The sequence below is a fragment of the Nerophis lumbriciformis genome, linkage group LG02, assembly GCF_033978685.3.
Source record: "Nerophis lumbriciformis linkage group LG02, RoL_Nlum_v2.1, whole genome shotgun sequence".
Lineage (NCBI taxonomy): Eukaryota > Metazoa > Chordata > Actinopteri > Syngnathiformes > Syngnathidae > Nerophis > Nerophis lumbriciformis.
The window spans coordinates 37271046-37295857 of NC_084549.2; the positions used below are offsets into that span (position 1 = coordinate 37271046).

At 40.3% G+C, this 24812-nt stretch overlaps 1 protein-coding gene across 1 annotated transcript in view; it reads right to left on the reverse strand.

Annotated features, from left to right (window-relative positions):
- mypn (myopalladin) overlaps positions 1 to 13873 on the reverse strand; it is a 37825-nt gene extending 23952 nt beyond the window's left edge. The window contains exons 1-4 of the mRNA XM_061962174.1: positions 12849 to 13873; positions 631 to 806; positions 506 to 557; positions 42 to 429 (exon numbers count right to left, since the gene is read on the reverse strand). Coding sequence (XP_061818158.1) covers positions 42 to 429; positions 506 to 557; positions 631 to 806; positions 12849 to 13873 — 1641 coding nt within the window. The remainder of the gene's footprint in view (positions 1 to 41; positions 430 to 505; positions 558 to 630; positions 807 to 12848) is intronic.
- Positions 13874 to 24812: the final 10939 nt, after the last annotated feature.

The window sequence follows — 24812 nt, forward strand, 5'->3', positions numbered from 1 at the left end:
AAGAATAGCAAACTAATCCTGATCGGTCATCAAGTGTCCACCTCAGGTTGGGACGCTTGCGTTGGAGCTGCGTGAGGCGGCAGCACAGATGAGAGCACAGGCTCGAAAGGCTGCGGTGATTCTGTGGTCTGCCCTGGCGTTGTGGACGTGAGAGACGTAGTAGCCCCTGACTGCAGCTGGCCCTCTGTGAGGTCTGCTGGCGGTGACGTAGCAAACACTTGCACGGGTAATATTGTTGTGTCACCCGCTTCTGGATTTGCTTCTGCGCCTGGAGGGGAGGTGGCTGCCGTCTGAACCAGGACTGGGACAGTGCTGAGCTCCTCCAATGGCTCCTCAGTTTGTTCTGGGGTTTGATATGCTAAAGACTCTGTGAGTTCTGTGGAGCTTTGGCTTGGTGATGGAGTCGACTTTGGGTGTTTCTTCTGCAGGCTTTTAAAATCAAATAAGGTAAAGAAAAGGTCATCATTACCAATAGTGTGTACTTTTTAGATGCGAATGGACTTACCGGGCTAGATTCTCTGATTGCTGTTCCCCATCGGATTCTGAAGAAGACACACCTGCAGAATTAAGTGTTTTTACACGATCAGTACAGAACAGCCATAGAAGAAAGATACTAGTCCCAAGAAACACCTTCAATGTAGATCTCAGCTGACGTGGAGTCGGTGCCGTAGAAGTTGGACGCAAAGCAGGAGTAACGTCCGGTGTCTTCCTCAAAAGCCTCTGTGATGATCAGAGAGTGCAGCTCGCCATTGTTGATGATCTGAATGTCAGGGCTGTTCTCCAACTCCTTGCCCTCACAGAACCACCTGTGATTCAGCAAAACATCTGCACTCACTGGTCACTATATTGGGAACGTCTGCACAATCACATGAGATACATTATACTCGCTGTGTTTAAAAACGAAATACTTTACAAACAAAATAATGCTCAGTTTGGAGGTATTCATTGAACAATATGTCAATCAATCAATTAATCAATGTTTATTCATATAGCCCTGAATCACAAGTGTCTCAAAGGGCTGCACAAGCCACAACGACATCCTCGTGTATTTTTGTGGATGTAAAATGGATAAATAGTAGAAAGCTATTTCACAGATTATTGAAAAAGGACAATGTTACAGGCAATTTCCTATTTACCCTGGTGAATGATATACCTGCTGTGCTTCTACCAAAAACTACCTGGGTAATTAAAGTTCCACCGAGAACAAATTTTGGTCTCTAGATGCTAGGTGGTACTTAAAGTTCCTGCAGGAACTTTGGAAGGGCGGGCTGTGCTGTTGAACACTGATTAGTTAAACACAACTGGGGCCTTTCTAAAACATTGTATTTAAAATGTCAACTGTCATTACAGTATGCGAGTACAACTTGTTTATATCTTGTGTATTTATATTACATGCAATTTCACAACAAACAGGAAGAAAAACAATAAGAACTTTATTTATTTATTTTTTTCCAACATGGCATCGCTGTAGTGGCTGCTAGTGGCAGGAGCTCTGTGCTCTTGTATCATCCTTTTGTGTTCCTGATGTGTCCCTCTTGTTTTTATGTGGGTTTTTTTTGCCTTTTGGTTCGGGACCCTTTGGGACTGTGGGGCAAGGAGTGGCACTTTCGTGAGTTCTGCGGTGCTTTTTTGTGAACTTCTGGATCTGCCTCACGGGAGCCTTTTGGCCATGGAGACCAGCTGCTGGGTCTCTGCCACACCAGAGTCCATTTGGAGAGACTGGAGGAGATGCGGATGAAGAGACAGGACAGCAGAGCTAGCGCTGTGTCTTGGCTGAATGAGCAGGTATCGGACACCTCGGTCTCCTTAGACGCATCCTCGCTCATCCATGCAGACTGGACACTGGCCGAGAGTTGGTGGGCGGCCGAGGGTGGAGTCGGCTCTCTTGGTTGCTTTGTTGGGTCAGCTCCTGTCTCTGGCCATGTTCCCCCCATCCCAGCAGACGATGGCATGGAGCACAGCAGAGGCCACCACAGTGTATATGGGTTTTGAAATTATGTTTTTGTTTGGTTGCTTGTCTATGCAAGGTGCAATCGTGTGTGCGCAATATATTTTATTGGTTAATAATGTTTAGTTTTTTGTTGTTTTACTTTTGAAATGCCATACAGAAATTGCATTTCTACATGCCATTTCTGTATGTAGAAATGGCACTGCTGGAGTGGCAGCTGGTTGCATCAGCTCTGCTCTTTTAATGTCTTTAATGTCGTTTGTGTTCTTTCATATTTCCCTCTTACACACATGTTTATGTGTGCTATGGCTATGTGGGGTTTTTTTCTCCTTGGCCTCAGTCTGAACCCCCTCTCCAGGGGCCCAGGCTTGGACAGCATTTACCTGTTTCTCACCTTTTTTGTAAGGGGCGCCGGAAGTTGGCAGACCTGTCAGCGATCCTGTTCTGTCTCCCTGTAATGTTTGTCTGATCTTGAATGGGATTGTGCTGAAAATCTTAATTTCCCCACGGGAAATTGTGGGTCATCTATGTGCTGAAGAAGGCCGATTAGTGGGGCACAGGGACTTGCTTTGTTTTTACCCAGTCATAAATTAAAAATAGTATGAAGATTAATGCTGTTTATTAAATTATTATTTGATTGAAAGATGGCATTTTAAATGCACACAAATAAAATTATGATATCCTAAGTCCCATAGTTGTGCCATTCATCCACGACCATCACCTCGTGTTGCAGCATGATAATGCACAGCCCCATGTTGCAATGATCTGTACATAATTCCTGGAGAGATCCCAGTGCCTGCATGGTCAAAATACTCAGCGGCAGGCCCGCACCTCCCTATATGCAGATGACGCGCTGTGCATAGGGCTCTGCGATCCGCGTGAGGCCTTTTTTGCGTGTAGAAGCACATGTGAAATATCAATTAATGAATGCGCTTCATTTGACATTTTACCTCAAACAGATTTCTAGCCGCCTTTTTTTACAGTGTAATGTTGTTTATTAAATAATTTTTTTATTAAAATATAGCCTTTTAAATTAAAAGGGATAAAATGATGAGATCTTGATGCCCATTGTTGTGCCATTCATCCACGACCATCACCTCATGTGACAGTGTAACATTGCACATCCCCATGTTGCAAGGATCTGTTCATAATTCCTGGATGCTGAAAACATTAATTAATCAATGAATCCATGTTTTCAATATGAAATTTTACCACACGCGTATTCCTAGCAGCCTCCTGCTCTGTCAACTAATATAAGGAAACATTTCCCCATGTAGTATCACTGGCTCTCACTGTGCACAGTTTTATTGAAAGGCAATGGTACTGGGTTCAAACCCTGGTCAGAGTTGAGTTATGAATATTTTTTTATGTTTTAACTACAGTACTGTATGTTAAAATTGTTATTTTGCACTAAAAATAATTATTCAAAAAATGTTTTTTCATGAATTTGTTGTAGTAGAAAACATGCAACATATTCAGTTTCTTTTTTAAAGTATAAAAAATGTGGGCCTCCAAATACAGTGTGTCCGGAAAGTATTCAAAGCACTTCACTTTTTCCACATTTTGTTATGTTACAGCCTTATTATTCCAAAATGGAACACATTCTTTTTTTGTCCTCTAAATTCTACACACAATAACCGTAATAACAATGTGAATTTTTTTTCTTTTTTTTACATTTTGCAAATTTATTAAAAAACAAAAGAATCACACATTTCTTGATGCACCTTTGGCAGCAATTACAGCCTCAAGTATTTTTGAGTACAATGCCACAAACTTGGCACACCTATCTTTGGGCAGTTACGCTCATTCCTCTTTGCAGCACCTCTCAAGCGCCATCAGGTTATATGAAAAGTGTTAATTTTCATCAAAAATGTCTCTACATTGCAGCGTTCATCTTTTCCTCAATCCTGACTCATACCAGTTCCTGTCGCTGTAAAACAACCCCACAGCATGATGCTGCCACCATCATTGGCCTGGTGATAAGTGGTGCCTGGTTTCCTCCAAACATGACACCTGGCATTCACGCCAAAGAGTTCAATCTTTGTCTCATCGAACCAGATAATTTTGCTTCTCATGGTCTGAGAGTCTTTCAGGTGCATTTGGGCAAATTTTCTACTCACAAATGGCTTCCGTCTGGCCACTCCATACAGGCCTGATAGGTGATGGTTGTCCTTCTGGAAGGTTCTCCTCTCTCCAAAGAGGAATGTTGTAGCTCTGACAGAGTGACCATCAAGTTCTTGGTCACCTCTCTGACTAGACTAAGATGAATGCAGTAATGTACAGAGACATCCTGGATGAAAACCAACGCTTCCCGTACAACATGACGGAGCTTGAGCGGTGCTGCAAGGAGGGTTGGGCGAAACTGCCCAAAGATGGGTGTGCCAAGCTTGTGGCATTGTATTCAAAAAGACTTGATGTTGTAATTTCTGCCAAAGGTACATCAACAAAGTATTGAGAAAATGCTGTGAATATTTATGTACCGTATATTTCGGAGTATAAGTCGCACCGGAGTATAAGTCGCACCTGACAAAAATGCATAATAAAGAAGGAAAAAAACATATATAAGTCGCACTGGAGCCCGGCCAAACTATGAAAAAAACTGCGACTTATAGTCCGAAAAATACGGTACATGTGTTTTGTTGGTAAATTTGCAAAATTAAAAAAAAAAAACATTTTCACATTGTCATTACGGGGTATTGTGTGTAGAATTTTGAGGACAAAATGAATTTATTCCATAAGACTGTAACATAACAAAATATGGACAAAGTGAAGCGCTGTGAATCATTTCCGTATGCAGTGTCAAATTGAACTCAGCCAAGGATGGCTCTGCTCAGCGGCCATGTCACCCCCATGATGGCCTCATACAGTACATGATGCAAACCATGGTCACACCAGATACTAACTTGATTGTGTTAACCTCGTTTTCTTGACTCAGTGTGGTAGAAAGATAATGTCCCATATTTTCAAATCGAAATGTTGACGGGTATTCACATCAGTCAGCCAAGTGAAACACTACACTAACAGTGACTTCAATAATGTTTTAATATGTGGCCTGCATAAAACAATATTTTCATGTTTCATAGCGCTCTGCACCCTTGTCTTATGTATATGAAACTGCACATTCTGTAGACTGTAAGTGACAATGTGTAATTCAACTATTTTTTCACTCATTCCCCTCAGACCATTTTCTTCATGTCAACTTTCTGCCAGTGTTTCTATGAAGCTGCAGTCTTGCAGTTTCCCTGAGAGCATGTTTGGCTGAGTTACAAGTACATGTAAACATCTCAATGAGCGAGCACTTTCCCTTTCGCCTGTAAAAGACACCAGTGAGCTTTACCAGTTTACACGTTGTCCAAACCTACTGTCAACACAGCACCACTAATTGCACCTTTCGACTTTGAAAGCACTATTCATTTTATGTATCAGTATCGAGATCAGACTCGGCTTTATTGGCCAAGTATGCTTAAAACACAAGGAATTTAACTTGGTTGGCTGTGCTCTCTTGTTCAACGTAAAAAATAAATACTAACATCCATCCATCTATTTTCTACCGCTTGTCCTGTTCAGGGTCGCGGGGGTTGCTGGAGCCTATCTCAGCTACATTCTACAATCAGCTAAAAATACAAACAAGTGCTTATATTACTAATATGTGCAAGGCTAATGAGTAATAGTGCAGTGATGAATAGAGCAGAGCAAAAAGATGATGCCGTGAACATGAGTTAGTACATTCACAGTGACAGGTTAGATCCAGAGTTATTTCACAGCGCTCATCAGATTGACAGCTTGAGGGAAGAAACTGCTCTTATGACGAGTTGTTTTGGCATACTGTGGTTTAAGTACATTTGAAAGCATGTTCTTTCGTCGCACTTCAAACGGGTCGAATACGATTTCATATAAGATGTCACATAACTTCAGCAAATAATGAGCAATAACAAATGTGATATTATAAGAGTGGCTGAAAAGTAGCAGTTGGGTTTTGGGATTTAAATAGAGTTTCTTGCTATTCAGACTATTCCAAATAGCTCATAACAACGTTATAGATTATGGAAAGTTATTCGTAATGTTGCCATTTAAGGGCTTGATCTACAAAGATCCAAATAAAACGTGCTAAATATAGCATGTGCAAACTATAAAATGATGAGTACTATAAGTGTGCGTGCTGTGGGTGATCTACTAAAAGTGCGTGGACAATTGTTACGCAAAAGTGGTGTAGATCAGGGGTGCCCACACTTTTTCTGCAGGCCAGCTACTTTTCAATTGACCAAGTCGAGGGCATCTACCTCATTCATATGTATAATTAATATTTATTTATTTATGAAAGAGACGTTTTTGTTAACAAGTTAAAGGTGTTTAATGATAATATAAGCATGTTTAACACATTTCTTTCATGAAGACAAGAATATAATTTGGTGTATTACCTGATTCTGATGACTGGAATCAGACAGTTGTGCTGATAACCTCCGCATTTTCGAATGGAAGAGAAAAAAAGTCCTCCTTTCTGTCCAATTCCACATGAAAGTGGTTGGTTTTTGCCATCTTATTTGTCCAGCTTCCATACTCTTTTTTTATACACTTTACAAGAAATACATTGGCGGCAAACTCCGTAGCTTGCTAGCTTGTGCACGCTAGCTTTCTGAGACTCTTATTTTGTTCGCGCAGACAGGATGAAGTAGGGCTTTTATTGTGAAGATAGGAACTGTGCGGTGAGTCTTTAGGCTTTTGACAGGAGGTACGGTTGAAATAAAAAGTGTTTCTCGCCTTCCTGACAGTCTTTTTTTCCTTCACACTGATCTGGCAGCAGCCAGCATCATTTCAAAAGATCCTCAGGTGCCGTGAATGTCAATCAAGTGACGAAAGTGACATCATAGTGAAGATTTATGATTGCTAATTTTTAGGTCTATTTTTTTAATGCCTGGCTGGTGATCCACTGACACACCCTCTGCGATCGACCGGTAGCTCGAGATCGACGTAATATGCACCCCTGCTGTAGACCAACCTATTAAGATGAGGTTTTTGCGTGTATATTGGCTATCAATAAGGGGACACTCATTTTCCTCTCCATTTATGGCATCTTATGGTACAAACTGTGGCGTTTTGTCATGTTGTTGACACCCAGCACCTTTTCTAGGGTAAACAACATAACCTACTTTTAGCATGCCAGAGGTGTGCTCTGGAAGGTGCTGTGGTGTTGTGATGGTGTGTTTGGAAATATCTGGATCACTGATTCTAAAACTGCGGGGTATGTCTTGTGGTGCGCCAAAGATTTGATTCATTATTTAAGTACAGTGTTTTATTTTCCTATATTCGAACACAGTGTTCAAACTGTGTGTAATGTTACAGTGGCCAAAAATTTTAAATATATTTGTTAAATAAAACCTCTGCTTTGTTTTTTATGAATACTTAGGGCTACTAACTACTGTATTTTAGTGTTGGTCGTCATGGTGGTACTTGGAGAACCAAGTGTTTTCTGACATGGTACTTGGTGGAAAAAGTTTGAGAACCATCGATGCAAGAAAATGCATGTTGCAACATTTTTTATCATATAGGAGATGTATTCCCTATACAAAAAAAATGAACACCATAAAAAAAAAAACGCCAGCAGACACCGAAACGAAACAACTGAATGTGTTTTATCAGCTATTAAACAGTCTTGATCGACCAAATTGTGTGTGCTAAATGAATATATTTGTATATTCAAGTATTGAATATTTTCTGCATAAACATGGAGACAGACACGCTAAATGGATTGCACTCTCTATTTTTCCCATTTGAGAGACACAATCCTCTGCGCACAGTCTTAGTAGATCAGTTTTGCGTGCGCTATCACATGTTTTAATACATGCAAGCCTTTAGTAGATCAGGCCCAAAGTGTTAAAAATGACTTTTATACTGTCAAGGTAATTTGGAGAAGACAAACCACAAGCATTAGCTTTTATTTTGCTAAAAATATACCATATTTCACATTTAAGAACTAGAAGCCTAGTATTTTTAGTTGGCAGAAGTCTATTTATTCTGTGTAAAACTATAACGTGAAACGACTTCCAATGCACTATGCAGCAACATGAGCAGCGGCCTCTCAGAACATCTATTTTGAGTCGATGAGTCCTCGATGCTTTTCTAAAAAACCCAGCCAATAAACAAACAGGAATGAGGCGAGGTGTGACAGCATACGTCCGTAAAAATCGGACCCGGAGCTTAACTGATTCAAACATTCATACACAATACGTGCGTAGGTGATTTGTCAGGGACGTTACACTGGAATTCCTTTCCAGGCTTCACAGGAATAGACTGACAGCAGGATGTTGCGCTCCAAGGGAGTCATTTGTCGTGAGTAAGGGGCTAAATTAAAAGCATGAGTAGTAAAGAGGATAGATGGTGCCTCCTCACTGCACCTGTCACGGCTATTTTCCTTCTGCAGTTCAGCGCCACAGAGGAGATTCCCTTTTGAACCTCACAGCTCGCCTTTATGCACAACACTAATGTTAACTCTGATGGACTCCTTACACACACAAGGACAACAAACTTCAAAATAAAACAGAAAACAAGAAATAATCCATAATCACTAGGAAGCATGACCAGAATAAATCAACAAAAAAGTAATATCTGAACTTGTGCATAAAGATAAACAGTAAATAATAAAGTTTTTTGACCAAAGACCAAGCAAATAAATCATCTTACCAAAGAGCTGCGTGTGTTTAGACGACTGCCAAGAGCTGAGTGGGGTCCATTATCAGACGCGACTACAGCCCGCAGTGCCAGTCCGGTCTAAAAATGGCAGGACGCTTGCATTCTCCCTGCACAAGCATACGTTGCTGCCTCAACAATGCCCATAGACTAACAAGGCCATGCCCCCTCTCTTGTCACACCTCTGCTTCATTCACAGCTTCACTTGTATACCTTCAGAATCATGCAAGTTTTCTAACAAACAGCTACTGACTTTGAGCATTTCTCCAGTCAAAACACAATAAAAAGTCTTGATTTTTTTTAAATAATTCGCATCGAGCGTAATCCCTGAAGTCAAACACACCTGTGGTTTTATCTGTAAAGCTTGTGTACGCACAAAACAGTACGTTGTTTTTGACGTTAGGTATGTGATCTACAAAAAACACAAGCATTCATTGGAATGAATAGAGGTTCATTCATTTTGTACGAAGACTTTTAGTCGCAATTTCACGTGCAGTTTTATAGATGTGCGGGAAAAATATTCCTCTAAAATGGAGGAATTTCTCCTTCAAAAGAGGAGAAATATAACCTTAGAGGAAAATGTAATTTAAAACATGTGTATGCTCATACAACACTTAAAACCTTTAGCATATCAGAATTAAATTATGGAATGGATTAACCAAAAAATAAAACAAAGCAGCAACATGATTCAGTTTAAGAGACTGTTCAAACTACAAGTGTTCACAAAGTACACAGAACAAGAATTATGATGAACACCTTGAACCCTTTTTAAAAATGTTTAATTTTTTTAATTTTAATTTTTTAATTTTTTAATTGAGACAAAGATTATTTATGTATTCAACATTTGTTTACTTACTATGGTATATTATTTATTTATTAATTATTCATTCACTGTTATGTTACAGAGAACAAGGAAATTGGATAAAATTGCTATGGTATGAAAAAGCATAGGATTAAATAAGGTCAGCTTCTTCCTACTCCTTTTCGGACGTGCTGTAATGAAACAACTGGAAATATGTGATGAATTACATTGTATTGTATGCATGTTCGAAATAAACTGAACTGAACTGAAAATCTCAGAGTTTGAATCATTGTCAGCATCAAACGATCAAATTTTAGCTTTTTATTTGGCTCTTTGCTACACTTGTTCCAAGACAAACTTTTTTCACCAAGTATCACGTCAGAAAACACTTGGCTCTCCAAGTAACACCATAATGACCAACACTAAAATACAGTAGCATAGTTGGCCTAAATATTCATTAAAAACAAAGCAGAGGTTTAATTCAGCAAGTATATTTAATATGTTTGGCCACTGTAACATTACACACAGTTCTGTGTGTAATGTTACAGTGCAAACACTGTGTTCGACTATAGGTAAATAAAACACTTTACTTTGATGCACCACAAGATGGACCCCGCAGTTTGAGAATCACTGATCTAGATAGTTCCAAACACACCATCACAATACAGCAGCGTAATAGGCCTGAATATTCATTAAAACCAAGGCATAGGTTTTATTTAACAAGTACATTTAATATAACATTACACATATTTTGAACAGTAAAACTGTGTTTGAATATTTAATTAAGTGATGCTTTGGTACCACAGTTTGAGAATCCCTGTTCTAAAAGAATGAGCAGAAGAAAGTGAGAACGGGATGAAAAAAAAAATCCATATTCTGGAATGAGCGCCATACCAAGGGAGGGAATTAGGACAAATCAAAGGATTGTGCAGCAAACCAACGTAAATTATTTATTTCGTTGGGGCCAGAATTCCTGGAAGTAACATAAAGTAAACCTTAAGCTTCTTTTCTACTAAATGTCCAGGAACATTTGGACTTAAAATATTTGTGTTTTGTCTGTGCATTGCTCCAAGTATACGGGGTGCCAAGTTGAAAAACTCAATAGCTGATTTATTTGTAATATTTAGCTCACTTCTTTAAAATTTATATAATTTTTTCTCACTTTAAGCTACTTTTTTCCCACATTTGCGTTAGAAATTAAATGGTAAATCTAAATGTAAATCCTGAATCTGAATAATAAATTTAAAAAAAAAGTTAAATATAAATGGTAAATCTAAATCGAAATGTTGTATCTAAATGCATCTAAATCTCAAATGTAAAATCTAAATCTAAATGTAAAACTAAATGTTAAATTTAATGTCTTGCAAAGTGTGAAGCTAAATATTTAGAAAATATGCAAAGATGTCACTGTTCCCACATCTGGCAGAGTAATATAACGGTACATCCCGTTGATGGATGTAATAATGTAATAATAGTGTACAATATTTACATTGTAAAGTGGATTTCTACAGTATCTCTTTCCAGCTGCTTCTCTGTCAAACACACCATCAGCAGTTTCTCCATATTGTCATGGATAAATGTCTGCCATTTTGCTATTATTTTAACATCCTTGGCTGGAATTAGACTCATCCTGCACTAGTATGGCAAAGACCAGCAGTGAAACGCTCCAACCGCTTCACCAAGTTGGCGACACTCTGTCCTGCTTTTGATGATTCCTTTCTTTAATTCAATGAATATCATCCACTTCTTCCTCTCAGCAGTGTCCTTCACACTCACTTTCTTCCTTTCCAGGCTTGGAATAACAAAGTTAAGTCGATCTTTGTCTATAAACCAATGCTAGCGAGTAAGACCAGATGTTTTGGTTGGATCTCACAGCTCACTGAGGCCCTGTCTACATTAAGCCGGATAACTCCTTAAACGGATAATTATTTAGCTTAAGCCCCGTTTCAGCCACTCTAACCCATCGTTTAAGGTTCCCCTCCTGAGATAATTTTTTACACTGGTAAGTGCGCCGTGTATTTCTTGAATCTCCAGCTCTTAGCTCTGTATGGACTCATTGATCGTTTACAAACTGAGTTTGGAGAGAAAGTGAAGTCAGAAAGACCGCGCCCCACACAGGAAGTGACGTCAGAAAGAATGCGCCACAGCCAGCTTCATAAAAAACGGTTTCGTAACTCGGAGCTAACCACTGGAAAGATGGAGGAGAATCATCCAGACATGCCCATGTTTCTCATTCTTCTACACGTACAGACGCTTGTGGAAATCACACATGAATACCTTAAGAGAAGGAAATGCGCGATTGGAGCTATACAACATACAACACATCTCAGACGCATATTTTCTGGTTTTGGAGAAGGCCTGGAAGAACGGCAGCGTGGTGGGATATGTTTGTCAACGAGTGTGTTGTACCAGAAGCATGGCAAGAGAACTTTCGAATGTCCAGGTCAGCTGTGATTCTACTAAGCAAAAAACTTTGTCCATTTGTCGAAGGATATACAACGAGAAGGCGGGCTTCCGTGGATGTGATAAAAAAGGTAGCATTTGCTTTGTATTACCTGACCAACGAGGGAAGAATACGGAAAACGGCGAATGCTTTTGGACTGGCAAAGCAGAATGTATCAGTTATTATCCGCCATGTATGTCGCGGACTCAACGTCTAAGTCCAGAGTATATAAAGTCACCAAAAACGAATGGACAATGAAGGTGAAGGCAAAAGAGTGAAGAGTGTCCTGACCAGATATCTAGATCCATAGATTGATTGATGTAAAATGTTCTTATCACATTGTGTACTTTCACACGTCCATTAAAGATTTGATTCATTTATGATGTCTCAGGTGTGATTCATTACAATAGGGCCCCACAGCCCACTGGATTCTAATTAATTGAAATACCACAACACTGGATATTATTCAGATAAGTTCAATTTAATTGAAAAACTCGCACACGAAGCAACACTAGAGGTAACTATGACGTGCGCATTTTCCGCGCATGCGTACTAAGTCGCGTTGCGCCGGCGGATGGAGGGGTGAGGGGGTCTTAAAATTGACATTGTGTGTGTGTGGACAAAGATAAGGTTAGGTGAGATTTTAGTGTAGAAGCAGCCTGAGACATTGGCTACACCAACTAATGGCAGGGATGCCTGGAACTTAAATTTTTGCTTGCAACTAAAAGCATAACGATTAATTGAGAGACAGCTCTTATCTCAAAACTCACTTAAGTTAGGACAACACTGTATTCGATCAAAGTAACATGAGCGTTCGTAGTCACTAATTTCCCATTTCTAGCTCACAGACTACTTTTTCTGTCAAAACGGACTCTGCGCTACTTAAATACCTCACTGCTAATATGTGAATACGAAATGTTCATATGAAATAAATGGCGCTCACATCAAGATGGACATTTTTGCCTCCTTACCTGACTTCAGGTGCTGGGTGTCCTCTGACGATGCAGTCTAACTGGACTTTGATGCCCTCCAGAACTTCTCTGCTTTTCAGTTTCTGGATAAAGTGAGGAGGCTCACTGGCTGGCTCCTCGGAGTAGGATGATGGTGGCAAAATGCAGCTTTCAGCCACCTCCACCTCTTTGAGGTCGATTTGCTGCTCCTCGGTAATCCTGGCATCCTGGAAATCCACACGACCGATCCCAGAGTCCAGCTGGACCTCCGGCTGGTGGCTGACAGCAGGACCGGGCCCGTCGTCCGTCGTCTTCCCAGACATAACCGAGCGCTCCCTGCTCTCTGAGCTGGCGGAATAAACCGTGTCATCGTTTTGGCCCTTGCTCTGATTCCGACTCCTGTGGGCTTTGCAGGCTCTCGGTCGCACTCGCTTGGAGCTGTTGGCCTTGAAGAGAGAAGAGAGTTCCTCGATGAAGTCTGCTGCCTTGTTGAGGAACTCCTTCTTGGACTGGGTCTCCATCCCATACGGGGCGTTCCTTGCTGACTTGTTGACGTGGTTGAGGCCTTCACCACTGTTCTTCACCACGTTGGCGGCTTTCTGCGACTTTCTGTCTGCTGTAAGGACACTTGGTTTGGTGGCTGGCGGCTCAGCTGGTCGTGTGCAGGACACGTAAGGAGCAGGAGAAGATTTAGTGGCGTGGACAGACGCAGACATGGACGCTGAGGAGGCTGATGGAGTGACTTTGACCTCGGACCTCTCCTCGCGGGGCTCATGTTCATGTCCGATGGCCTGTCGAGCCAAGTTAACGCTCTGGTCCAGCTCTTCCTGGCTGAGGAAGGCTGACAGGTCCGGCAAATGGCTCTCATGAAGGCCCGCAGAGTCCTCAGCCTTTCCTTTGAGCGAGCCGAAAATCTGAAGACGTGCCGATGAGGCGTCCGAGCGGCTCATCTCGCTGTGGCGCTGCTGGGCACGCGCCTCCGCCAAGTAGCTTTCCCTTAAGAGCTGAGAGAGCGACTGCGGCGGCTCAGAGGCGTTCTCCTGCATGCTGCAGGGAGAAACACAACGTAGTCCTTAGATCAGGGTTCTCAAACTTTATGGCCCTCTACTTAACTCCATAGCTTAGTTCAGTGATAATCAAACTGTAGTAGCGGTACACGGGCTCTATCTAGTGGTACGCCAAAGAATCACTTGATTAAAGTATGGTGTTTTTCCCCCCCCTATATTCAAACTGTGTGTAATGTTACAGAGGCCAAAACATTGAATAAAACCTCTGCTTTAATTAATGATAAATGGGTTGTACTTATATAGCGCTTTTCTACCTTCAAGGTACTCAAAGCGCTTTGACACTACTTCCACATTTACCCATTCACACACACATTCACACACTGATGGAGGGAGCTGCCATGCAAGGCGCTAACCAAGGGTGAAGTGTCTTGCTCAGGACACAACGGACATGACGAGGTTGGTACTAGGTGGGGATTGAACCAGGGACCCTCGGGTCGCGCACGGCCATTCTTCCAATGCGCCACGCCGTCCCCTTTGTTTTTTTGTGCTTTGTTTTTAATTAATACTTAGGCCTACTACACTACTGTATTTTACTGTTGGTCACTATAAAGTTAAAGTCCCAACAATTGTCACACACACACTAGGTGTGGTGAAACTTGTCCTCTGCATTTGACCCATCTCCATGTTCACCCCCTGGGAGGTGAGGGGAGCAGTGTGCAGCAGCGTGCGCCACGCTCGGTAATCATTTGGTGATTTAACCCCCAATTCCAACCCTTGATGCTGCGTGCCAAGCAGGGAGGTAACGGGTCCCATGTTTTTGTACTCTTCGGTATGACTCGGCCGAGGTTTGAACTCACAACCTCCCAGTCTCCACTCAAACCACAGGGCCACTGATCTTGGCATATGGTGGTACTTGGAAAGCCAAGGTTTTTTCTGAGTTGGTACTTGGTGAAAAAAGTTTGAGAACCACTGGCCTAGTGCACCCTGTGCGGTCAATACTAAAATGAGGACCATCAACAACAACAAGTTGACTCATGCGATTAATCCCCCCAAAATGTCTTATTAATAAGGTATATAGGCAGATTAATACCATTTAATTGGAGCACAAATAGCTTCTTTACGTTAACCGTGGATGGTTACCTGAAAAGTGGCATGGGTTGTTGTACGGTCAGTCAGTGATCAGGTCAATGCATACACACGTCAGTGCAAAGACTCCGACTGGTGTGCTCGCTGGCAAAGTTCACTTCAAAATAAACCTTGACTGAACTTTAAATAAAAACTGCTAATAAGTTTTTAGCAAATAAATGACGTGCATTCAAGTAACACATTACAACTGTGTGGATTTCTGACAATTAAACTGCATTTGTGTCCAAGTTTTGGGGTCTTTTTTTCCGTTTATCTAAATAATGCAGGAAAATAATAACCTGTGATTAATTATGATTAGTCCAAATTCACAAGTGTGATTCATCAAGTCAAAATATTTTGAATAATTTGACAACACTAATTTAAACATATCATGGCAATCTTGAATGTCACTCGAAAGAACAATACAGTACAACAAACACACACTTGGCAACACAAAGAGCAACCAACATCCATTAAGCAAGCTGAAGTGTCTCTGACCATCCATCCATCCATCCATTTTCTACCGCTTGTCCCTTTTGGGGTCGCGGGGGGTGCTGTAGCCTATATCAGCTACAATCAGGCGGAAGGCGGTGTACACCCTGGACAAGTCGCTACCTCATCGCAGGGCCAACACAGATAGACAGACATTTACACTCACATTCACTCACTAGGGACCATTTTTAGTGTTGCCAATCAACCTATCCCCAGGTGCATGTCTTTGGAGGTGGGAGGAAGCCGGAGTACCCGGAGGGAACCCACGCAGTCACGGGGAGAACATGCAAACTCCACACAGAAAGATCCCGAGCCCGGGATTGAACTCAGGACTACCACTGTGCCACTGTGGTGCCTGTCTCTGACCATCTCCTGGGAATCTCACAAGGCTCAAAATATAAAGAATTGTATGTTCAGTCTGTATTTATAATGACTCAAGGGGAACCTCACTTTTTTGGAAATTAGCCTATCGTTCACAATCATTATGAGAGACAAGAAGACAGGTGTATATATTGTTTTAATGTATTCTAACTTGTGAATAAACTCGTGAGCTGCTTTGTCGCCTCGGAGCTCATGATTTTTTTTTTTTTAAACTTTTTTCACCAAGTGCCAACACAGAAAACAACTGTCTCTCCAAGTACCACCATAATGACCAACACTAAAACACAGTAGTGCAATAGGCCTAAATATTCATTAAAAACAAGGCAGAGGTATTATTTAACAAGTATATTTAATTTTTTGGCCACTGTAACATTACACACAGTTTGAACAGTAACACTGTGTTTGAATAAAGGAAAATAAAACACTGTACCTAAATAATGAAGGATTATGAGTCATTCTTCATCTAGAGGGGAATATATTAACACCCTGACAGTCGCCATCCTAATTACAGCAGACATTGTACAGTAAGTGATATTTTATTATGTTTGCTGATGTTGTTAAAAGAAAAAGTGAACGTTGTTATGCGTTTGTGAAATGAATGCCCCTCCATATGCTTAAAATGAGCAAAGTCTGTAAATATTACATGTTATTATGAATGTGCCGGTTACTACATTACAAATATACTTACAGTACATCATGTATATAAAACCTTGATGAAGGTGTTTGGATGTTTTAAGGGCTTTATAGGCAGAACAGAGCGACTACTATAGCCTCCATTGTCAGCTAACATTTGATCGCATTTATTTAGTATTTAGAATGCATTAAAAAAAAGAAAAACATATGTGTTCAATGGACTGGACTCTTACTATTATGTTGTTATGTTGGATCCACTATGGACTGGACTCTCACAATATTATGTCAGACCCACTCGACATCCATTGCATTCGGGGGGGGGGGGTTACCTACATATGCGGTCCTCTCCAAGGTTTCTCATAGTCATTCACATCGACGTCCCACTGGAGTGAGTTTTTCCTTGCCCTTATGTGGGCTCTGTACCGAGGATGTCGTTGTGGCTTGTGCAGCCCTTTGAGACACTTGTGAATTAGGGCTATATAAATAAACATTGATTGATTGATTGATTGATTGATTCTTGTTTTACATTAGGATTGTGAATGATTGGCAACATTCCAAAAAAAGTGTGGTTCCCCTACAAGGCCTACCTAGTTCAGGGTCACTATAGCTGCAGGTAGAAGTAGTTAGCCACATGGTTAAAATGTGTTTCTGAAGTGAATACTGGAGATGGGATTTATGGCTCTGTCATCAAAGAAACAATCACTGCTAGCAGCTATTAGATCATTTCAATTTCACACAAATATTAGTTTATTGGTGGGAATTATTCTGTAATATTGACTATAAATGTATTTTTGGTTGTGTTTTAATTGTAAACATTCCATAAGGTGGTGCCATATCCCCACTGTTATTTTGAATTGTCCCTCACATTAAAAAAAAACACTTTTTAGTTACTATAACTTTGTAGCCATACATACAAAATACACAAATAATAAGTATGAATAATATATATATATATATATATATATATATATATATATATATATATATATATATATATATACATACACATGTATATATATATATACACACAGGTAAAAGCCAGTAAATTAGAATATTTGGAAAAACTTGATTTATTTCAGTAATTGCATTCAAAAGGTGTAACTTGTACATTATATTTATTCATTGCACACAGACTGATGCATTCAAATGTTTATTTCATTTAATTTTGATGATTTGAAGTGGCAACAAATGAAAATCCAAAATTCCGTGTGTCACAAAATTAGAATATTACTTAAGGCTAATACAAAAAAGGGATTTTTAGAAATGTTGGCCAACTGAAAAGTATGAAAATGAAAAATATGAGCATGTACAATACTCAATACTTGGTTGGAGCTCCTTTTGCCTCAATTACTGCGTTAATGCGGCGTGGCATGGAGTCGATGAGTTTCTGGCACTGCTCAGGTGTTATGAGAGCCCAGGTTGCTCTGATAGTGGCCTTCAACTCTTCTGCGTTTTTGGGTCTGGCATTCTGCATCTTCCTTTTCACAATACCCCACAGATTTTCTATGGGGCTAAGGTCAGGGGAGTTGGCGGGCCAATTTAGAACAGAAATACCATGGTCCGTAAACCAGGCACGGGTAGATTTTGCGCTGTGTGCAGGCGCCAAGTCCTGTTGGAACTTGAAATCTCCATCTCCATAGAGCAGGTCAGCAGCAGGAAGCATGAAGTGCTCTAAAACTTGCTGGTAGACGGCTGCGTTGACCCTGGATCTCAGGAAACAGAGTGGACCGACACCAGCAGATGACATGGCACCCCAAACCATCACTGATGGTGGAAACTTTACACTAGACTTCAGGCAACGTGGATCCTGTGCCTCTCCTGTCTTCCTCCAGACTCTGGGACCTCGATTTCCAAAGGAAATGCAAAATTTGCTTTCGTCAGAAAACATGACTTTGGACCACTCAGCAGCAGTCCAGCTCTTTTTTTCCTTAGCCCAGGTGAGACGCTTTTCGCGCTGTTTCTTGGTCAACAGTGGCTTGACACGAGGTATGCGGCAGTTGAAACCCATGTCTTTCAAGCCTCTCTTGGTGGTGGATCTTGAAGCACTGACTCCAGCAGCTGTCCACTCCTTCTGAATCTCCCCCACATTTTTGAATGGGTTTTTTTTCACAATCTTGACCAGGGCACGGTGATCCCTATCGCTTGTACACTTTTTCTGACCACAGTTTTTCCTTCCCTTTGCCTCTCCATTAATGTGTTTGGACACAGAGCTCTGAGAACAGCCAGCCTCTTCAGCAATAACCTTTTGTGTCTTTCCCTCCTTGTGCAATGTGTCGATGGTTGCCTTTTGGACAGCTGTCAAATCTGAAGTCTTCCCCATGTTTGTGTAGGCTTCAGAACTGGACTGAGAGACCATTTAAAGCCCTTTGCAGGTGTTTTGAGTTAATCAGCTGATTAGTTTGTGGCACCAGGTGTCTTCAAAATTTAACCCTTACACAATATTCTAATTTTGTGAGACACGGAATTTTGGATTTTCATTTGTTGCCACTTCAAATCATCAAAATTAAATGAAATAAACATTTGAATGCATCAGTCTGTGTGCAATGAATAAATATAATGTACAAGTTACACCTTTTGAATGCAATTACTGAAATAAATCAAGTTTTTCAAAATATTCTAATTTACTGGCTTTTACCTGTATATATATATATATATATACATATATATAACAAGTATAAATACAACTTTTGCAGTCCTTTAAGTGCAGCTGTTTTAAATACTAGAATAGAACTAAGTAGGCCGCAGACGTTATTATTGCATATTAAATAAGGAAACATTTCTGAAGAATTACAAATGGTAAAGAAACTTTTGGTCTTTCTACCTGAATTTTCAAAGTTTTTCTGGTGTGCTATTATTTTGAAGGGTGGACTTTACCAGCTACAGGGTGTGTCGATGTTATGTCGATGTTAGCACTGCAGAGTTCTTTTAAGGAAGATAAAATACGGAAACTATTGAAATGGGAAAGTACGGTAGTTTACTGGGGAAAATGGCAGATATGGCACACAACATTTTGGATGTGGCAGATCTTGCCCTGTAGAGTAATGCAAGGTAACAGACGGAATTTCTTAAAAGTTCACTGTTGTTTGGAGGTTGGTTTCACTGTGGAAATCTGAAGTATTATGATCAGGACTTCATAGTAGACTGGTACCTCAACATAGGAATGCCCCAAGTTGAGAGAATTTGGAGATAAGCTCTGTCTCGCCGCTAATTGTTATGCTTTAAATTGCAAGCAAAAATTTGAGTTACAAGCATATAGATGTGGAAAATGTCACAGTGAACCCTGTAAGACTCGCCTAAAACATCTGGTTCTTCTTGTTAGCATGAGCTTATAGCGAGAGATTGATATAACTTTGTTTTCCGACCCTGGGAAGGAAGAACCTGAGTTTATAGGACAGCGCTGAGAAGAAGCAGCAGATGATCTTCAAAATGAATAAAAACATCAAAAATAGGACTGAGCATCGGGCGTATCACTGTAACACAATAATGTATAAACGGTGGACATTTTTCCATGAAAACATGGTAAAGCTGCTGATGGCGTGTTTGACGGAGAAGCAGCTGAAAGGAGATAATGTAGAAGTCCACTCTCCAAGTAAACGCCATACAGTATTATTAAATTACTTCATAAAACTACTCTAAAACTACTAATTTGTGGTGCAGTCTAATTTATGTTTTTATACAATATTTTGTATCTGAAAGTTTGTCTTTGTCTTTTTTTTTTTTTTATAAAAAAAAACATGTTACATGTTACATAATTGTGCATTTATTTGGGGGCGGGAGATTTGAGATACAAGCGTTTTGAGTTAAGCGTTCCGTCACTGAAGCTCGTAAGTTGAAGTGTTTATATTTATATATTTGCTATATAATCAGCAAATGACGTCAAGATGGCTGAATGCAATCAAAAGTATTCCCATGAGGCATCTACGTTTATATGTCTTTGGCAGTGATTCCCAAACCGTGGTACACAGGCTCCATCAGGTGGTATGCCACAATCACTTCATTAAAGTTAAGCTTTTTATTTTCCTATATTCAAACACAGTGTTACTGTTCAAACTGTGTGTTTATTGTTTATTGAATGGATCCCCATTAGCTGACGCCAAGGTGACCGCTAGTCTTCCTAGGGTCCATTTAGGAGCATACAAAGTAAAAACACAAAGAATACATACATTACCAAACATACAAAAGAAAAGTACAACATAAGATAAAAAGCTAATTAAACCCAGTATTAAAAATGAATGTCATGTGGGCAGCTGCAATAGGTGTATCTTCAAAGCTATCTTGAATGACAATTTACTTTGTGAGAGATTAATGTGAGATGGCAACTGATTCCAGAATGATACACAGCAGGAAGTGCCAAATAGCCATTACTGGCATTTGTTGTGTCATGAATATGTTTGTTAGTTGATTTTAAAAACTGTTCGTAAAAGTAATCTGGTGAGTGATCTAACATGATAGTTGTAAAGAACATAAGGAGACTTCAATGCATCTTTTGTTCAAAAGACAACCAGGACAGGCGTGAATGCATACATACAAACATATTAAATATACTTGTAAAATAAAACCTCTGCCTTGTTTTTAATGAATATTTAGGCCTACAGTGCTACTGAATTTTAGTGTTGGTTATTACGGTGTTACCTGGAGAGCCAAGTGTTTTTTGAGATGGTACTTGGCGAAAAAAGTTTGAGAGCCACCGGTCTATGGCACAAACACATCCATCCATCCATTTTCTACCGCTTGTCCCTTTCAGGCTTGCGGGGGGGTGCTGGAGCCTATCTCAGCTGCATTGGGGCGGAAGGCGGGGTACACCCTGGACAAGTCGCCACCTCATCGCAGGGCCAACACAGAGAGACAGACAACATTCACACTCACATTCACACACTAGGGCCAATTTAGTGTTGCCAATCAAATGCCACCACATACGTGGACCCCGACTTAAACAAGTTGAAAAACTTATTCGGGTGTTACCATTTAGTGGTCAATTGTACGGAATATGTACTGTACTGTGCAATCTACTAGTAAAAGTTTCAATCAATCAATCAAAAGCACAAACCGTCCAGCCTAAACATATCTGGAAGGGCAGCTTCATCTGCTGGATTTGGTGCGTCATTGCTCTACTCAGCACCGATGCAAGTGGACTGTAACAAAAGTTTGTTTTTTTTCAAACTCTCACCAAATTCTAATAAACTTTTCTTCCAAATCTATAGGTTTTGTGTAACCCTGCAAACAGACAACGAACGAAGCTATGGAGGACGAGTAGGTACAAAGTGTCCAATACATACAGAAGCTGAATGTAAAAATAGCATTTTATTTGAGTCTAATCCCAGCGTAGTCGTCATCGGGTGTCAGAGGGTTACTTGCAAACTTTTTTTTCAAGTTTCCTTCTTACGCAACTTTAAGCATGAGCAAGTTTTTGCAAAGGGACACGAGATAGGCCAGACATTTGCTACTGACACTCAAATCAGCGCAATTAAGCAGCACTGCAGGGCCCTTCCAGCAGACCTGAAGCTGCAGCTGTTGTGTACATTAATCCTCTGCAAAACAGCCTCCGAGCCGAACCTAATAATAGCCGCAGGCTCAGTTTACACCGAGAAAATCAACCAAAAAAAAAAGCTTCCTTCATCTTGCCTGACCTGGTTATCGCAGTTTTTTGATCAGTCGCAACAATCATGACTGGAATCCAAACAAAGCCACGGCAGCGGTGGTAAACTTGGAAACAGCCGAGTGAGGTGACAAGGGTCATTTTTCATGAACGGGATAAACACAGGACTCGGGAGGGGGCTCCGGTAATTGAATTAAGAAGCCCATTTCTGAGGCTCTACAAGCGGCAGGCTGATGCCAAAAGACACCATGCAGGGGAATGTTGTGTTTTTACCTTCAGAGTTAGCCCAGCTGGCCTCTGGGAATGGACTGGTGTCTCCTCAGGGGCGCACCTGTGCTCAAAGTGGGAGATTCCCGCTCCTCCAGTTGCCGCCACTTGGGAAAATGTCGGGACAACGGCAGCTGCTCGGCCTTCCCGCTTTTCTCTAGTTCACCTTAGCTTTTTACAGGGAAATACGGAGGCGAGTAGCTAGGGGTAACCTGTCAGCGGTAAAAGTAGCAACATTCGTCAGCGCCGCGCTGGCAAGTTATTTTGGGGAGGCCTGGCCCATACGTCTGGGTGGCGTCCCTGCTCATTGGCCAGCGAGGGCATTCTGGAAAGGGATTCCACCTCCACTGGTCCGCCACAGAGCGCCGTCATACAGACTTAGACGCCTCTCGCACAGCCACAATGTCAACACACAAGCAAAAACTTTCAGTTTCATTCCCAAAAATATTGAACAATAAGCAGGGGTCTGTTTAGTCATTTAAGGGCCTAAGACAATATCGTCAATGAGGCCCACCACATCAAAAACAATGAATAACTATAAGAACATTTAGCATTTAATTGAGTGTAAGCCATTTTTTAGAGAGCATTATTCTGGACCGGATGTGATGCGTAGCGCTATTATTGTGAAGGCCGAAAGTGTGTGACTGGTGGGAAAAAGAAAGCTCTTGACAGTGGCCGTATTACGTGATGTTTTGGGGCCCCACACTGCCTATGCCTGTGTTTGCTTAATGAAATGATAAGTCCATCCCTAACAATAAGTGTAAAGCCCATTCATTGTTTTTCTTGACTTCAAAATGTTGCTTGGAACATATCTCAATTGTATTTAGGTTATTATTATTATTATAATATACATATTATTACATTTGATTTTAATGAATAATTCAATACATTCAATCAATGTATTACATGCATTGTACTATACCAGGGGTCGGCAACCCAAAATGTTGAAAGAACCATAACCATCCATCCATTTTCTACCGCTTATTACCTTCGGGGTCGCAGGGGGCGCTGGAGCCTATCTCAGCTACCAAAAATACAAAAACAAATCTGTCTGGAGCCGCAAAAAATTTAAAACCATATTACATACAGATAGTGTGTCATGAGATATACATTGAATTAAGAGGACTTAAAAGAAACTAAATGACCTCAAATATAGCTACAAATGAGGCATAATGATGCAATATGTACATATAGCTAGCCTAAATAGCATGTTAGCATCAATTAGCTTGCAGTCATGCAGTGACCAAATATGTCTGATTAGCACTCCACACAAGTAAATAACATCAACAGAACTCACCTTTGTGCATTCATGCACAACCTTAAAAGTTTGGTGGACAAAATGAGACAGAAAAAGAAGTGGCATAAAGCACGTCCTAGAAAGTCGGAGAAAGTTATACACGTAAACAAACTACGGTGAGTTCAAGGACCGCCATAATTAGTAGGACAAAACGGTGTTCGCCAAATACTCGAATCAGTGAAGCATGTTTAATACAAACAGTGTGCTTTATAACAATTGGGGAGGTTTGTGTCATGTTTGTTCTCCTACAGAAACCATATTAAAACAAAAAATATATTTTTCCCCCATTTTTCATACATTTTTGAAAAAGCTCCAGAGAGCCACTAGGGCGGCGCTAAAGAGCCGCATGCGGCTCTAGAGCCGCGGGTTGCCGACCTCTGTACTATACATACAAATAATAAAAACTAGTATATATTGTAAACGCAAACTTATAAGGCACATATGTGCCGAGGCTGTGATTACTAGAACCAAAAACTCCATAGACGTTTTTTTTTTTTAATATAGGTATTTTCCTCCCTTATATATTTTCATTGCATAAATATACATACATAATGAACATACATTTAAAATAGTTTTATTTGATCAACTACTTTTATTCATTCATTTCCATAATAATGTTCACCGAAATACATGGGTATTTATGTTTAAAAATTTGACGTGTTATTTTTTTTTAAACATTTCGTGTCCAGCCACTCAGGCAAATCATATTGTTGATGTAGATGTCCATGTTTGCTGTACAGATTTACTTTACAAAAGAGAAGCATGGGATTCTTCTGTTGTTGCCCTATTTGTATTTGATTTTATTAAATGAATATATGTGGTGACCAGAACAGGAGGGCATAGAAAGAAGATGAAGAAGAAGAAAAAAAGACAAGAGGAGGATGAGACAGAGACAACGACAACAAAAATACAAAAAACAAAAACAACAAAAACAACAGACCATCAGCAAATACGATATGGATAAATATGATGCCACAAATTACAACACAGAAATGACAAAGAACATTATTGCACTACAAATGAAACAATAACAATACCAATAGAATTACACTATCAAAAATGAATAATAATAATAATAATAATAATAATAATAATTACCTCTATTATCAACATTACAATCCCTTCAAATGCAACAATACATAAATGTAAAGGATATTTGAATTACAAAAGAAAGCAGATAAATGGAG